Source organism: Erythrolamprus reginae, chromosome 5, assembly GCF_031021105.1.
Source record: "Erythrolamprus reginae isolate rEryReg1 chromosome 5, rEryReg1.hap1, whole genome shotgun sequence".
NCBI classification, from domain to species: Eukaryota; Metazoa; Chordata; class Lepidosauria; order Squamata; family Dipsadidae; genus Erythrolamprus; species Erythrolamprus reginae.
In genome coordinates this window covers 118,677,499-118,693,238 of record NC_091954.1, presented here as the reverse complement: position 1 = coordinate 118,693,238, position 15,740 = coordinate 118,677,499, and the positions used below count along the sequence as shown (strand labels likewise).

The window sequence follows — 15,740 nt, the reverse complement described above, 5'->3', positions numbered from 1 at the left end:
ATTATGTATGTTTCTATGTTGTTGTTGTTGTTGTTATTATTAGTAGTATTAGTATTATTAGTATTAGTATTGAATGTAAACATGCCTGGGACAAACGTAGATCCATCCTAAGATCAAATACAGGAAAGAGGAGAAGGGCAGATGAGATGGACCAGGAGGCCTTTTTCTGCTGTCAATCTTCTAGGTTTCTAGGTTTCTATGTTATTATTATTATGTATGTTTCTATGTTGTTGTTGTTGTTGTTATTATTAGTATTAGTATTATTAGTATTAGTATTGAATGTAAACATGCCTGGGATAAACACAGATCCACCCTAAGATCAAATACAGGAAAGAGGAGAAGGGCAGGTGAGATGGACCAGGAGGCCTTTTTCTGCCGTCCGTCTTCTATGTTTCTAAGCGAAACATCTTCAAAGAAAAAACCCCAAAATCCAGTTGCCTCTTGAAAAAAAACCACAATTGGGACAACCAAAAGGATCTTTGACATTGTTTCTTAGATGACATTCTTGTTGTAAGCCGCCCAGAGTCCTTCAGGAGTTGGAAAGCATATAAATCACAGTAATCAATAATAAACCAACCAAGCAGGAGCCGGATGACGGACAGTCTCCCCGGAGGCGGGTGCAGGGCGGGGGCTCCTGGGAAGGTGGGGGCCCCCTTGACTAGCGGGTGTCTCTCTCTTCCTTCTGCTCAGCTTTCCCAGCAACCAGGCTGCTGCCAGCTCAGGGGTGGGTGGGTGGGGGGCTTCTCCACCCTGTGGAGAGTGGGGGCAGCTGAGCCCCAAGGGGCCCTTCAGGTGGGAAGGGAGCAGAGCGGCCAGCCAGTGTCTCTGGCAGTTTATCAGAGGGAGCCAGAGAGCGAAAGGCCCTTTCAGTTGTGCCCAGATCTCCTCTGCCCTGCTGGGGCCTCTGCTGGAGATAAGGGCCCCCTCCCCTCCCCCCCCCAGCAGCCCGTCTGCGTCAGAGGCAGATCCTCCAGGGAGGGGAGCGGCGGTGTGTGTGTGTGTGTGTGTTTCTCCAGACCTCCGGCCAGCAAAGACTTCCAGAGGCTGCTTGGCAAACAGGTGGGTCCTTTTGGCTGCCTCATGGGGAGGCTCGGGGGGGGGGGGGAAGGGGGGGGCAGTCCCCTCTGCAGGGCCAAAGGCTCCCCTATAATAATAATAATAATAATAATAATAATAATAATAATAATAATAATAATATTTATTAGATTTGTATACCACCCCTCTTTGAAGACTCAGAACGACTCAACAGTGTAAAGAAAAATCTAATACATTTAAAAACCATCTAAAAACCCATTATTAAAACCATACAACACACACCATACATAAATAATATAAACCCAGGGGCTCAATTTCCCCATGCCTGGTGACATAGGTGGGTCTTCAGTAACTTACGAAAGGCAAGGAGGGTGGGGGCAATCCTAATCTCCGGGGGGGAGTTGATTCCAGAGGGTTGGGGCCGCCACAGAGAAGACTCTTGCCCTAGGTCCCGCCAGATGGCATTGTTTAGTCAATGGGACCCGGAGAAGGCCAACTCTGTGTTTCTGAGTTTCTGAGACACCCCAAGAAAGGGATCTTTGGGTTTTGGTGGACAGCTCAATGAAGATGTCAACCCACTGTGCAGCAGCAGTAGAAATACCAAATTCCATGCTTGGCATCATTAGGAAGGGAATCGAAAATAGGTCGGCAAGTGTTGTATTGCCTCTGTACCAATCGATAGTGAGACCCCACTTGGAGTCCTGTGTACAGTTCTGGTCACTGCACCTCAAGAAGGATAGAATGGAACTGGGAAAGGTGCAAAAAAGGGCAACAAGAACGATCAAGGAAATGGAGCCCCTCCCTTAGGAAACCAGGTTGCAACGCCTTGGTCTCTCCAGCCTTGAAAGACGGTGTTGACTTGATCAAAGTGTATAAAATCCTGCAGGGGATAGAAAAGGTGGATGGAGAATAATCCTTTTCTCTCTCCCACAATACTAGGACGAGGGGCCCCTCCCTAAAGCTCACAGGTGAGAAAGTGAGGACAAATCAAGGGAGATATTTCTCCACCCAGAGGGTCCTTGGTTGATGGGATTCCCTTCCAGAAGAGGTCGTGACAGCTGTCAGCCTGGAGAGCTTCAAGGCAGGATGAGACAGATTCAGGGATGCCAAGTGTATCACAGGTGGTTATTGAAAGGGATGTCCATGTGCTGCCTCTATGTTGGTTGAGGCAGGCAGGGTCCCCTTGGGTCCCATGTATTGGGGGTCAAAGGAAAGGGAGGGTCTTGCCTCGTCTTTCTGCTCAAGATCCCCAGGGCCACTGTGGGACACAGAATGCTGGACTCGAGGGGCTTTGGCCTGATTCGGCAGGGCTCTTCATAGGTTCTTATGCGCTGCCCGCAGGGGTGGGCTACAGCCCGGATGGGGGGGAAACGTAGTGGGGTGGCGAAAATGGAGTTATATGCCCAATACTGGAAGGAAAATAATACCCCGTCTACCTTACACCTCATCAATAAAATACATGAATGTGCAGAACTAACTAAAGTGACCTATGAACTGCAAGACCAAGACACATCAGACTTCTACCCAGCCTGGGATCGATGGTATAATTGGTTAAATCATTACAAATATTTCAAATAAAATTTAATTAAAACTGAAAAGCTCTCTCTCTCCTTTCTTAGAAATATTCCAAAGGAGACAAATCTGAAATATTATATACAAGAGAAACTGCAAACCTATCGACAGATGGCTATCCAAAAACGAATAATAACAATAATAACAATAACAATAATAATAATAATAATAATAATAATAATAATAATAATAATTTATTAGATTTGTATGCCGTCCCTCTCCGAGGACTCGGGGCGGCTATTAAGAACATTATAGACTAAAACGGCTAGAAATAATCTGAACTAAATCTTTAAAGTCGCAACTTAGCGGTCAACCATATAGTTGACAAATCAATAGTAAAGGTCTTTGGAGGGTATCATTACAATTCTATGGAGTTTAAATTTGACTATATAAGATCCAAATACAATAATCCCTCCGTACTTCACGGTTCATCTTTTGCAGATTCGCTACTTCATGGGTTTTCAAAGGGCGCTTAAATCCATGAAATCCATTGAAAATTCATAAAATTCTTCTACTATACTCTATTAAAGAAACTGGTGGGATATCACATGTAGTTCCAGCTGAGAAACATAATAGAATGACTGTTGAATGCAAAGGGTGGGTTTTAAAAGTCCAAATACTCGTTAAATACATTAAAATTTATCTTTCCTCTACTTCATGGAACTTCGTTTCTCACTGATGCTCTTGGGACGCATCCCCAGCGGAAAAATGAGGGATTACTGTCTAAGCAAAATAAAAATGAAAATGTAAATTATGTTAGCCTCAAACTTATATATGTTATCCCTACTTAGTGATAAATTACTATATATAAATATAGTAACTATATTTACTATATTCTCCAAGTTTTCAGAGAGGGGTGGCATACAAATCTAATAAATTGTTATTTGTTCTGTCGGGCTCTCTGGTAGAATCCTCCCAAAAATTCACAGGTACAAATTTCAGACACACACGTTTGAAAATTCAAACATGAAAATTCACTTAAACTAAGCTCTCTTTTTGTATAGCAAAGAGCACTCGTCTCCAAACAAACTGGTAATTTGTACAAGTCCCTTATCAGTTCTGTGATACTTAGCTTGTAGCTGTGAGGCAATTCACAGTCCTTCTTCTTTCACAAAATGAAACACATTTTGCCCTGGTTTAGTTTCAAAGCGGGGGAAAAATCAGCACACAAAAGGTCAAAGTCAGCAAAGTAGGCACGAAACACAACGATCAGATAATCCACCACAATGGCCAAACCCACAGGCTGCTATTTATAGTAACCTCACTAATTACCACAGCCCCATCCAACCACAGGTGGCCTCATTTTCTTTGATAATAATCTCTCATTTGTTGTTGCCTATGCATCGCTCTCCGCATGTGTGGCTGTATCATTAACTCTTGTTCTGAATCCATGGAGGAGCTAGATAATTGATCTCCTTCTGATCTGTCTGCCACACTCTCCTCCTCCCTGTCACTCATGTCTTCTTGGTCAATGGAGCCTTCATCAGCAGATTCCACCGGGGGGGGCAAAACAGGCCTGCAGCATGTGAATGTCTCCCCCACATCCACAGTCCTTGGGGCAGGAGCTGGGCCAGAGCTAACCACAACATTATTATTATTATTAATATTATTATTATTAATATTATTATTATTATTATTATTATTATTATTATTATCTCAATACAACACAGCAAATGAGATCACTATGCTGGATTTCGTATTTCATCACCAGTCGGGCATTTCCCAAGCACCTAGGACTGCGTGATGTAGCGGCGAATTATGTTTGCCGATCTCAGTAAAGCGGCCTTTTGCAATTGACAGATGGAGATTTTGTCAATTCCGATGGTTTTCAAATGTCCACTGAGATCCTTTGGCACTGCGCCCAGCGTGCCAAGTACCACTGGGGCCACTTTCACTGGCTTATGCCAGAGTCGTTGCAGCTCGATTTTTAGATCTTCGTATTTCACTAATTTCTCTAGCTGCTTCTCCTCAATTCTGCTGTGTCCTGGGATTGCAATGTCGATGATCCATACTTTCTTTTTCTCCACGATCACAATGTCTGGTGTGTTATGCTTCAGAATTTGGTCAGTCTGAAGTCGGAAGTCCCACAGTAGTTTTGCTTGCTCATTTTTGACCACTTTTTCAGACTTATGATCCCACCAGTTCTTTGCCACTGGTAAATGGTAGTTCCGGCACAAGTTCCAGTGGATCATCTGTGCCTCAGCATCATGTCTATGCTTGTAGTCGGTCTGTGGGATCTTTTTGCAGCAGCTGAGTATGTGATCGATTGTTTCATCTGTTTCTTTACAGAGTCTGCACTTTGGATCGTCTGTTGATTTTTCAATTCTGGCTTTGACAGCATTTGTTCTAATGGCCTGTTCTTGTGCCACCAGTATTAGTCCTTCTGTCTCCTTTTTGAGTGTTCCACTTGTAAGCCATGACCAGGTCTTTCCTTTATCCACTTTGCCTTCAATCTTCTCCAAGAACTGGCCATGCAATGCTTTGTTCCGCCAACTGTCCATGCAACATTGATTTACAGTTTTTCTGTACTGGTCCTTAGTTTGCTTCACCTTGAGAAGCTTCCTATTATTGACCTCCATCAATGCTGACTCTTTGCTCTCCTTCACATAGTCAGCTAATGCATGCTTCTCTTCTTCCACTGTCTGCTTCACTTGCAAAAGTCCTCTGCCGCCTATTTTCCTTGGTAAATACACCCTGTCAATGTCACTGCAGGGGTGTAGTGCATGATGGATCATCATTAATTTTCTGGTTTTCCTGTCCAGGTTGTCCAGCTCTGCTTGAGTCCAGTTCACTATGCCAGCTGTGTATCTAATGACAGGTATGGCCCAAGTATTTATAGCCTTGATAGTGTTGCCACCATTCAGTTTGCTCTTCAAAGTTTTTCTGGTCCTCTGTGTTGTGATTCAGCCTGAGGCTCCTCAGGGAATGGCTGGAACTCTGCCGGATCCATGCTCAGAGGGGGAGGACGATGAGCAGGAGGGGGAGGACCAGGCAGACGGAGAAGAGGAATGTCAGGAAGAGGAGGAGGGAGAGCAGCCTGAGACCCCCGGGGGGGAGCTCTCCCCAGCGAGTAGCCTGGAGTCATTAGATGAAAATGCACAGGCGATCATAGATATGAGGCAGAGAAGGGCAGCCCAAAGAAGGGGCCAATTAGCAAGGTATTTCCATCCATAATAGGCAACAGCTGGGTTTGGGTGTGGTTCTCCTCAGCAGGGTTGAAAAGGCAGGCCCGCCCTTCCTGTATTGTGGAGAGTTATCTTTTGGGAGTCCTGTGACCTTGCTTCGAGTCTTGGCGTCTCTGATCCTGGCTTGTGGCCTAGAAGGCTGAAAACTTGGGGGAGGCATGGGTTTTATTATCTACAGTGGTGTTTTTGCCAGCAAGAATCCTGTTGTATTGCCTGGCCGTCGTGAAACTTCTGTGAAGCTTCATAGCATTCCAGTTTGTAAGAACAGTTTTTGTTACCTGTGTTTGCTTTCAAATATATAAACTGCCTTTGCTTTTTTACCAGTGTGTCTGGCTACTCTTTTTAGTTGGTGTTGGCGTCTGGGGCGACCCAGACAGAACACTCTGGATGTACTCTTTGCTGATCACAGTTTTCACATGGCCATGCTTGATATTATCCAGTTGCAAGATGCCCAAGTGTCTGTAGGCTTCTGGCTGGTGTCACTTGATGGTTTGACCATTTGGCATTTCAATGCCCTTGCTTTCAGTGATTTCCCCCTTTTTCAGTGCCACTGTGGCACATTTATCCAGGCCAAACTCCATGCTGATGTCATTGCTAAAGATTCGCAGTGTTGGTTAGTGACTCTATCTCAGTTTCTGATTTTCCGTACAACTTCAGGTCATCCATATACAGCAGGTGTGAAATTTTTGGTGAATTCCTAGCAGTTTGGTAGCCTAGGTTTGTTTTCTGTAGGATGAGTGACAGTGGGATTGTAGCGAGGATGAATAGCAATGGGGACAAAGAGTCACCCTGGAAGATGCCCCTTCTGATGTTGACCAGTCCATAGCTTTCATTCCCAACAAAAAGCTCAGTCTTCCAATATTTCATCGCCTTTTCTATGAATTTCCTGATGTTTTCATTGAATTATTATTATTATTATTATTATTATTATTATTATTATTATTATATATTAACTTGATATATTCATAAAGATCACTTTTTATAGTCACAGCATTAAGTTTTTGTGATGTGCACCACTTACAGTTCACATTTTGGAAATGCTCATTTAATTTTTTTTATGTCCTAGGTGTTACGTTTGTTTTTTATTTTTTATAATCAATAAAAATTAATTTAAAGAAAAAAACTGGAGCTCCAACCCAGAGCACACAATATGCCCTGAAAGATGCCACGCCCACAGCGGGGTAGTAAACATTTTGGCAGCCCTTCACTGGCATGTGGCTGGAGGCCACCACCGTCGTCTTGCTCCTCTTCCTCCGCCTCCCCTTCCGGAAGGGGCAGGGGCTGTGCGGGGGCCCCGGGAGCAAGGGCTGCCCCTACCAAGACCTCTACACCAGCACCAGAGACGTCGCAGAGATCCCCCAGTCCGTGGCCCCCATTATCACCGAGATGTTCTTTGTGGACACCAGCGTGGTGGAAATCCGGCAGGGCGCCTTTGCCAACATGTCCAACCTGGTGAAAATTGAGTTCATCAACACCAAGATCAGGAGAGTTGAAGCCGGGGCGTTCGACCACTTGGAGAAGTTGATGGACTTGGAGATCACGGGGGCCGAGTTGGGGGATATGCCCGTGGGCGCCTTCCGGTCCCTGGGCCGCCTGCGGAAGGTGAACCTGCGGGACTCCCAGGTGGGAAGGATCGAAAAGGGGCTCTTCGAGGGTCTCGGGGATTTGGAGGAGCTTTACCTGCACCGGAATGACATTGCGTCTCTCCCCGACAGAGTTTTTGACGGGCTCCCGAAACTCTCCTTGTTGCATTTGGGGTGGAACCAGATCTCCGACTTCTCAGGGGAGGTTTTCCAGCCACTGAGCCGGCTGAAGACCCTCCGGCTGCAGAACAACCAGATCGGGAGCCTGCGGGAGGGGAGCCTGGACAGCCTGCAGGAGCTGGTGGAGGTCAACCTGGAGAGCAACAGGCTGCAGACGCTCCCGCCCGACTTGCTCAGCCAGCTGGTCAACCTGGAGAAGATTTTCCTGGACAAGAACTCGATTGAGGCTCTGCCGGACAGGTTCTTCTCTGGGCAGATGAAAGTGAAGCAGCTGAGGGCGGCCTCCAACCAGCTGAGAGCCTTCCCTGCCTTGGGGTCAATGGCACTGCTGAAGGAGCTGGACCTGAGCCGGAACAAGGTCTCCGACCTGGAGAACCTGGCGGCGGCGTCTCTCCCATCCCTGACCACCCTGAAGCTCCACGGGAACCTCCTGGAGACCATCCCAGCTGGCCAGTTCGACCCGCTGGCGAAGCTCACCTCCTTGTACCTTGGAGACAATCCTTGGAGGTGCAACTGCCGCCTTCTCTACCTCCACCGTTGGATAACCGCCAATGCCAAGAAGGTAAAGGATGCCAAAAAGGTGACCTGCGGGAGTCCCGGAGACCTGGCGGCCAGGAAAGTGACCGCCCTCTCAGAAGACCAGCTCGTCTGCTTAACGACCGTGCCCGTCTCAGCCACCTTCCGAGCTGCCCCGTTGCCCACTTCCGCTTCTCCCTTGGCCACCCCAGCAAGGAGAAGCACCACTCAGCCCCCCCTGCTGTGGGGGGCCACCACCACCACCTCTCAGGCCCCAGCCACCATTCCTCAGGCCTTTCCTATGCAAAGCACACAAATCGTGGTGACCATCAGGCCAACAACCACCTCCGTGAGCACACGAACCCGCCCTCACAGCTCCACTGCAGCCACGACAAGTCCTGAAATCACGACGCTTCAAGCCACAACTTCCACAACTTCTCCAGCCACCACCAAAGACACCACTACTGTCACTGAATTGCCTTCCACGACGCTTCAAGCCACAACTTCCACAACTTCTCCAGCCTCCACCAAAGACGCCACAACTGTCACTGAATTGCCTTCCACAACGCTTCAAGCCACAACTTCCACAACTTCTCCAGCCACCATCAAAAACGCCACAACTGTCACTGAATTGCCTTCCACAACGCTTCAAGCCACAACTTCCACAACTTCTCCAGCCACCACCAAAAACACCACAACTGTCACTGAATTGCCTTCCACAACGCTTCAAGTCACAACTTCCATGAGTTCTCCAGTCACCACCAAAAACGCCACAACTGTCACTGAATTGCCTTCCATGACACCTCAAGCCACAACTTCCACAACTCCACCAGCCACCACTAAAGAAGCCACAACTGTCACTGAATTGCCTTCCACGACGCTTCAAGCCACAACTTCTCCAGCCACTACCAAAGAGGCCACAACTGTCACTGAATTGCCTTCCACAACGCTTCAAGCCACAACTTCCATGAGTTCTCCAGCCACCACCAAAAACGCCACAACTGTCACTGAATTGCCTTCCATGACACCTCAAGCCACAACTTCCACAACTCCACCAGCCACCACTAAAGAAGCCACAACTGTCACTGAATTGCCTTCCACAATGCTTCAAGCCACAACTTCCACGACTTTTCCAGCCACAACACAAGACGCCACAACTCCCACCGGCCCTCCTGCAACCCCCACGCCCTTCGTGCGCAGCTCCAGGCCCTCCACCAGACAAGCGGTGGCCACGCCCGGCCCCACAGCCCCCAGGGCCACACGGGAACAGACGCCAGCTGCAGGCCCAGCCCCGGCACGTCCGTCTGCAGTGGAGCTCCTGCCCTCCCGCCCTTCTCCTCCTCCTCCTCCTCGGCTTCTCCAGCCACAGCGCCAGGCCTGGGGCTCCCTGCTGGGCTCCGGCCATTGTGGGGTGTTCCTCCTGCTCTATCTGTCCATGCTCTCAGTGGCCGTCTCCTGCGCAGCCCTCCTGGGGCGCCTGGCCTGCCTGCTCCACACAGCCACCCAGTCGCTCCGGTTGCCTCCCAGGCCAGTGAGGTTGGTGCGCATCAAGGCCGGGCGGGGGAGGGAGTGAAGGGAGGGGGGGTTGGGAAAGGCAGCCCCGCCCTCTCAGCTCTCTTGCCTCCTGGGACGCCCACTGAGATCCCCCCCCCCAAATGCCCTCTGCTGGCCGCTCCTTGTTAATACTGCCACCTGCTGGACCCCAGGGGAGAGGGCGGGCGGGTGGGGAAACTACCAGCTGTAGCCCCACCTGCTGCAACAGAGGGGCCTCCCTTATCATAAGGCACTTGTGCTAGTCAAAGATCACCACAGACAGGGAAACCCTGAGGTGCCCCCCACCTGCCTAAGAACTGCTGAAGGAGCCCCCCCTCCACCGCACCAGGAAACCTTCACAGCCAGCTGCATTGACCCCGAGGGGCCCCAGGGGGAAGAGCCGGCCAGGCGCTGGGGGCCCAGGGAAGCAGGCGGCTTCTTCTTCACTGGCCAGGCGTCTCTCAGAGGCTTCCTAAGGTGACCGGCCACAGGGGTGGGTGTCTCTCCAACCGTCCAAGCCCAGCGGTAATCCCACCGGCTCTGCCTGGTCCTTTGCCGTGCAGCCCAGTGGGCAGAAGGTAAGCCAGGTCTGGTTCCCCCTTTGGACAGAGGGTCTCCTCCCTGGGAGACCCCTGCACCCACAAAAAGAGCAGGAAGTCTTCAAAGAGGTCCGGTCCCTTCGAGTGGCCGCAGTCCACTGAGTGTGGGGACGGGGCTGGAGAGCGCTCAAAAGCCCCGCAGGGTCATTGGCCCATCCAGATGTGGGATCCCTGAGCCCCCACTGGTGCCAACGGAGCGCGGTCCCAGGTGCTTCACCTGTGTGGGTTGAGAGGCATCTGCCTTCAAGGCTACGTCCTCCTTTGGGTGGTGGTGGGAGTTTACGTTTTCTCCTGTGGTTTGTTCCTGGAACCCAAGTGTATGGGGAGCGCAGGAACTGGTAGATAAACAAGCGAGTGCCTGCTGGGATTGACCCCACGTGGGTGTTTTCGGCTGCTCTTCGGTGTCAGGCAACCAGGGGGTTATTGGGTTAGTGGCTCCGTGTTCCAGCTTGGCCCAAAGCACAGAATGCACTTCAGATCGTGCAGAATGCGGCCGCGAGAGCAATCCTGGCCCTTCCCAGATAGGCCCATGTTTGGTCATCACTCCACGGCCTGCACTGGTTGCCGATTGGTTTCTGGACACAATCCAAAGTGTTGGTAATGACCTACAAAGCCCTGCATGGCATCGGACCAGAATACCTGTGGGACCGTCTTCTGCCACACGAATCCCAGCGGCCAATTAGGTCCCAGAGAGTTGGCCTTCTCCGGGCCCAGTCGACTAAACAATGTTGCCTGGTGGGACCCAGGGGAAGAGCCTTCTCTGTGGCAGCCCCGGCCCTCTAGAATCAACTCCCTTGGGAGATTTGAACTGCCCCCACCCTCCTCGCCTTTTACAAGACTCTGAAGACCCATCTATGTTGCCAGGCATGGGGTAATTGATGCATCCCCCTTTTGGCTAGTAAGATTTATGTGTGGTTATGATTGGGTAGTGTTGACTGTTTTTAAATGATAGTGGGTTTTAGCTATAGTTTTAATTACTGGATTTCTATTACATTGTTTATTGTTGTTGTGAGTCTTCAGAGAGGGGTGGCATACAAATCTAATAAATTATTATTATTATTATTATTATTATTATTATTATTATTATTATTATTATTATTATCATTAATGCCCATAATAATTCTGTGTGGTTCCCCCCTGAAGCTGTTCGGAAACAGAGCAGGAGAGAATGTGCTTCATTTGGCCAAGCGTTTGGGGCAGGAGAGCAGGGGAGCTTCCTGTGGTTTTTTCTGGACCCTCGTGTCCTTTGCTCCTTTATTCTGTTTTTTTTTTTTAAAAAGAAGATAAGCAGCCAGAGATTTTGTTAGTGCATTTGCTATGTACACTGAGAGGGAGGGAGGGAGACTAAGCCATGGTGGCTGCAGTATTGAAGGCTACTTCTGCTGACCTCTGCCTGCACCAGGCCCCAGGTGGACTCAACCTGCCCTCCTTCTGAAGGGGGTCAAATGAGGACACCCCAATTGTTGGGGGCCAGAGGCTGCACCGCTAGCAGAGGGCTGTGAAAGCCTCCGGAGCGGGGTACAAGTCTAAGCGCTATGGCCAATGGACAGATGTGAGGCGGATCATAAGGCCAACCTGCTCTAAGCATCCCAGGGGGGCAGGAGAGCCAGCCTGAAGCCTCTTCTGGGCTCACTTTCCCGCCTGGCGCCAAGGAGCGGGATCGGGGCTGAGCCCGGGGCTTCTTGGCTACAAACTTTGCAGGGAGAGGAGGCGCCTCCTGGGGAGGAAAAGGCCAAGGCGTCGAGAGCCCCGCCTTTACTTGGGACTAGTTCAAAACCATCCGGGGGGAGCGTGGTGGTGGTGGGAGCGAGGAAGTCCACCGCTGGAATCCGCTGCTGCTAAGGGGAGGGGGGTTGAATCCACGGGAACCTGGGCAGCCTTGGAGAATTTGGGCGTGAAAGGCTGGCAAATAATGCTGCACTCCTCGCCCCCCCCCGTCTTCAGGGCGGGAGACCCCCCACCCTGGCCTTCAGATGGCGCGCCCACCTGCCCCGACTGGCTGCTGCTCTTTCCCCGGCCTGGCTGCTGCCCACCGGATGGAAGCTGACCAAGGAGAGATTCCCCATGGAAACAAGGAGGAACCTTCTGACGGCGAGAGCGATCAACCGGTGGAACAGAAGTGGCCTGCAGAGGCTGTGACTCGTGAGCGTTCGACACTCAACACATTCAAGGGGAGACTGGACTGCCACCTGGCTGGGGAGGTTTGGAGGGTCTCCTGCTTGACCAGGGGGGTGGACTAGATGACCTGCAAGGTCGCTTTCAACTCCAACAATCAATAAAATGAAATGAAATGAAATAATAAAATGAAATGAAATAAAATAAAAAAATAAAATAAAATAAAATAAAATAAAATAAAATAAAATAAAATAAAATAAAATAAAATAAAATAAAATAAAATAAAATAAAATAAAATAAAATAAAATAAAATAAAATAAAATAAAATAAAATAAAATAAAATAAAATAAAATAAAATAAAATAAAATAAAATAAAATAAAATAAAATAAAATATAAAATACCCGGGGCACCCTCTGAGTCGAGAGCCGAAGCTTTCTCCGCGGAGTCTTCAGCAGGCCAAGCGGGGCGGAGCGGGGGCGGGGCCCGGCGGTTGGCGCGCCTTGCTCGGCGTCTTTCTCGCCCGGGGTCTCCTTCTCGCCCCCGGCCTTCAATCCGCCTACGTCCCCCGTCGCTGTTCCTCTTGCACGCAGCCGGCAGATGGCGCCAGAGGACACCTCTGATAGCCGCTCGGAGGCGCAGCAGAGGTTGATGTCCGCTCCCCCACACCGTTGCGAGGGTCCCGGGAGGGGCAGACGAAGGGGGGGGGGGCTACATCGGGGCAGCCTCGGGTAGCGGAAGCACCGCAAAGAATGTTCTTTCTGCTCCAACTCAGGAAGCTCAAACTGTCCAAGGAGCTGCTGATCCCGTTCTACCGGGGAATCATTGAGTCGGTCATCTGCACCTCTGCAACTGACTGGTTCGGTTCTGCAACCCAACAAGACCGACACAGACTTCAGAGGAGAATCAGAACTGCAGAAAAAAAACAATGGCTGCCCACCTGCCTTCCATTCAGGACCTGTAGACTGCACCTGTCAAAAAGCGGGAGGGGAAAATATTGACTGACCCCTCGCATCCTGGACACAAACTGTTTCAACTCCTACCCTCAAAACGTCGCTACAGAGCTCTACACACCAAGACAAGTAGACACAAGGACAGTTTCCCCCCCGAACGCCCTCACTCTGCTAAACAAATAGTTCCCTCAACACTGTCAGACTTTTTACTGTCTACACTACTATTACTACTAGGTTTTTTCTCATCCTTCCTATCCGCCATCTCCTCCCACAGGACTGTAGGGCTGTAAGTTGTTGCTTGTATCCTTACAATTTATATCGACTGGTTCCTAATGTGATTCCATTGCATAGTTGTACCCAGACTATCATTAAGAGTCGTACCTCATGACAAACTTTTCTTTTCTTTTGTGTGTCCAATCACATTTGGCCAATAAACAATTCTATTCTATTCTCATGAGGACTGGAAGCTTGTGAAATCCATGTGAAAAGAAAAGTGAAGGTCAGCCAAGGGCCCTCCACGGTTTGCCCCTCCTTTAATCTCTGACTCTCCCTCCTGCACTGGGCCTGCAGGTGGAATCCGGTAAGGGGGCTGGTTGGATCATCTCTGCATTGGGTCCCCCTGCCCCTGCCGCCACTTAGCCGTAGACCCAGCTGCTTGGGCTGCTTGTCCACTCTGGGCTGAGCAGGCCCTGTGGGGTGGCTGGAAGAAGGGCCCCCACCATCCATGGGGGCTGAAGTCCAGCCCTGGCATTCACCAGCCACTGCCTCCTGGGCCTCCCCCCTCCTGCTGCTGCAGGACCCCCAGAGGCTCTCCAAAGCCCCAGCCATAGAGTAGCCATGCTGGCCAGGGGGGGGGTCGAGTTTGGGGGAGGGGGCCCTTCTTTCTGGTCAGGAGATCTGCTGCATGGGATGGGGGCGTTTGCCCAGGATCGCCTGTTGCACCAGTTGCGGCCCTATTTGGACCAGGACTCACTGCTCACAGTCACTCACGCCCTCATCACCTCGAGGCTCGACTACTGTAACGCTCTCTACATGGGGCTACCTTTGAAAAGTGTTCGGAAACTTCAGATCGTGCAGAATGCACCTGCGAGAGCAGTCATGGGCTTACCTAGGTATGCCCATGTTACACCAACACTCCGCAGTCTGCATTGGTTGCCGATCAATTTCCGGTCACAATTCAAAGTGTTGGTTATGACCTATAAAGCCCTTCATGGCATTGGACCAGATTATGTCTGGGACCGCCTTCTGCTGCACGAATCCCAGCGACCAGTTAGGTCCCACAGAGAGTTGGCCTTCTCTGGGTCCCGTCGACTAAGCAATGTCGTTTGGCGGGACCCAGGAGAAGAGCCTTCTCTGTGGCGGCCCCGGCCCTCTGGAACCAGCTCCCCCCAGATATCAGAGTTGCCCCCACCCTCCTTGCCTTTCGCAAGCTCCTTAAAACCCACCTCTGTCTTCAGGCATGGGGGAATTGAGATATTCCCTTCCCCCTAGACTTATAGAATCTACACATGGTATGCTTGTATGTATGAGTGGTTCTTTAAATTGGGTTTTTAAAGATTATTTTAATATTAGATTTGTTTACATTGTCTTTGATATTGTTGTTAGCCGCCCTGAGTCTTCGGAGAGGGGCAGCATACAAATCAGTGGGGGAAATGTTTCTGAAGGACGTGACTTCGTTTGGCCAATTCAGGACCAGAAACCCAGGTATCGGAAGGCTTAAAAAAGGGTCTCAGCGTTTTCCAAGACACATTCGGGGGGAGGCCTCTGCGTTTCCTGGGCTTCCCCCCCCCCCCGCCTGTGTACCCTCTCACCCCCCTCCCTCACTTCTCTGCCTCCTCTTTTGCCTCCTCCTTGGCCAAGCAGGGAGATCTGCCTTCCCTGGGTGGCTCCTCCTGCCCTGGGGGAGAGCGCCTGAAGAGGCAAGCGGGGCGGGGGGGGCAGCGCTGGGGGCTCCAGGAGGGCCACGCTGGCCTACCTCACAGGGCAGGGCTGCGGCTGGCACCTCCTCCTTTGCCCAGAACCTTCCCAGAGAGGCTCCAGTTCTCAGCCATTCTGGCATGGAGGGAGGGGGGAGAATTGGCCCACCCCCCCAGTCTCCTTGCGGGGGGGGAGGTTGCCATGGAGACAGACCAGGAAATCCTCTTTGATGTTTCAGCTCTGCTTTTTCCAAAATGATGCTAGTTAAGAGCGTCTCCTTTTAATTGGAGCCTTTTTTTAAAAAACAGAAGAAACTATTTTGGTTTCCGGAAAGGAAAGAAATTCCACCGGACAACCACCCTCCCTGGGCAGCAGCAACAACAGGGGCCGGCAGCCAAATCCAGGCCACGGAAGTGTGAAGAAGGCTGAGTTGGAGACCGGGCACCTCCCTTCTTGACATCACGTCACAAATGTCACCGTGGCCAACTCTTTGGGTGTGGCACCAATGGCAGAGAAGAGGAGAGGAGGCGGACTCCATGGCCGGTATGGACATG

General features: G+C 50.4%; 1 protein-coding gene across 2 annotated transcripts; it reads left to right on the top strand.

Moving 5' to 3' along the window:
* The first annotated feature begins 991 nt into the window (after positions 1-991).
* On the top strand, positions 992-9,806 carry LOC139168294 (platelet glycoprotein Ib alpha chain-like). 2 transcript variants are annotated; one of them, XM_070753863.1, is made up of 2 exons: positions 992-1,059; positions 6,859-9,806. In XM_070753863.1, exon 2 carries the CDS (start codon positions 7,005-7,007, stop codon positions 9,642-9,644), a length of 2,640 nt encoding a protein of 879 aa, XP_070609964.1. In that variant the 5' UTR covers positions 992-1,059; positions 6,859-7,004; the 3' UTR covers positions 9,645-9,806. The 2 variants fall into 2 exon arrangements, with proteins under 2 accessions (XP_070609964.1, XP_070609965.1); XM_070753864.1 differs by lacking the exon at positions 992-1,059 and adding an exon at positions 5,367-5,425.
* The last annotated feature ends 5,934 nt before the right edge of the window (positions 9,807-15,740 follow it).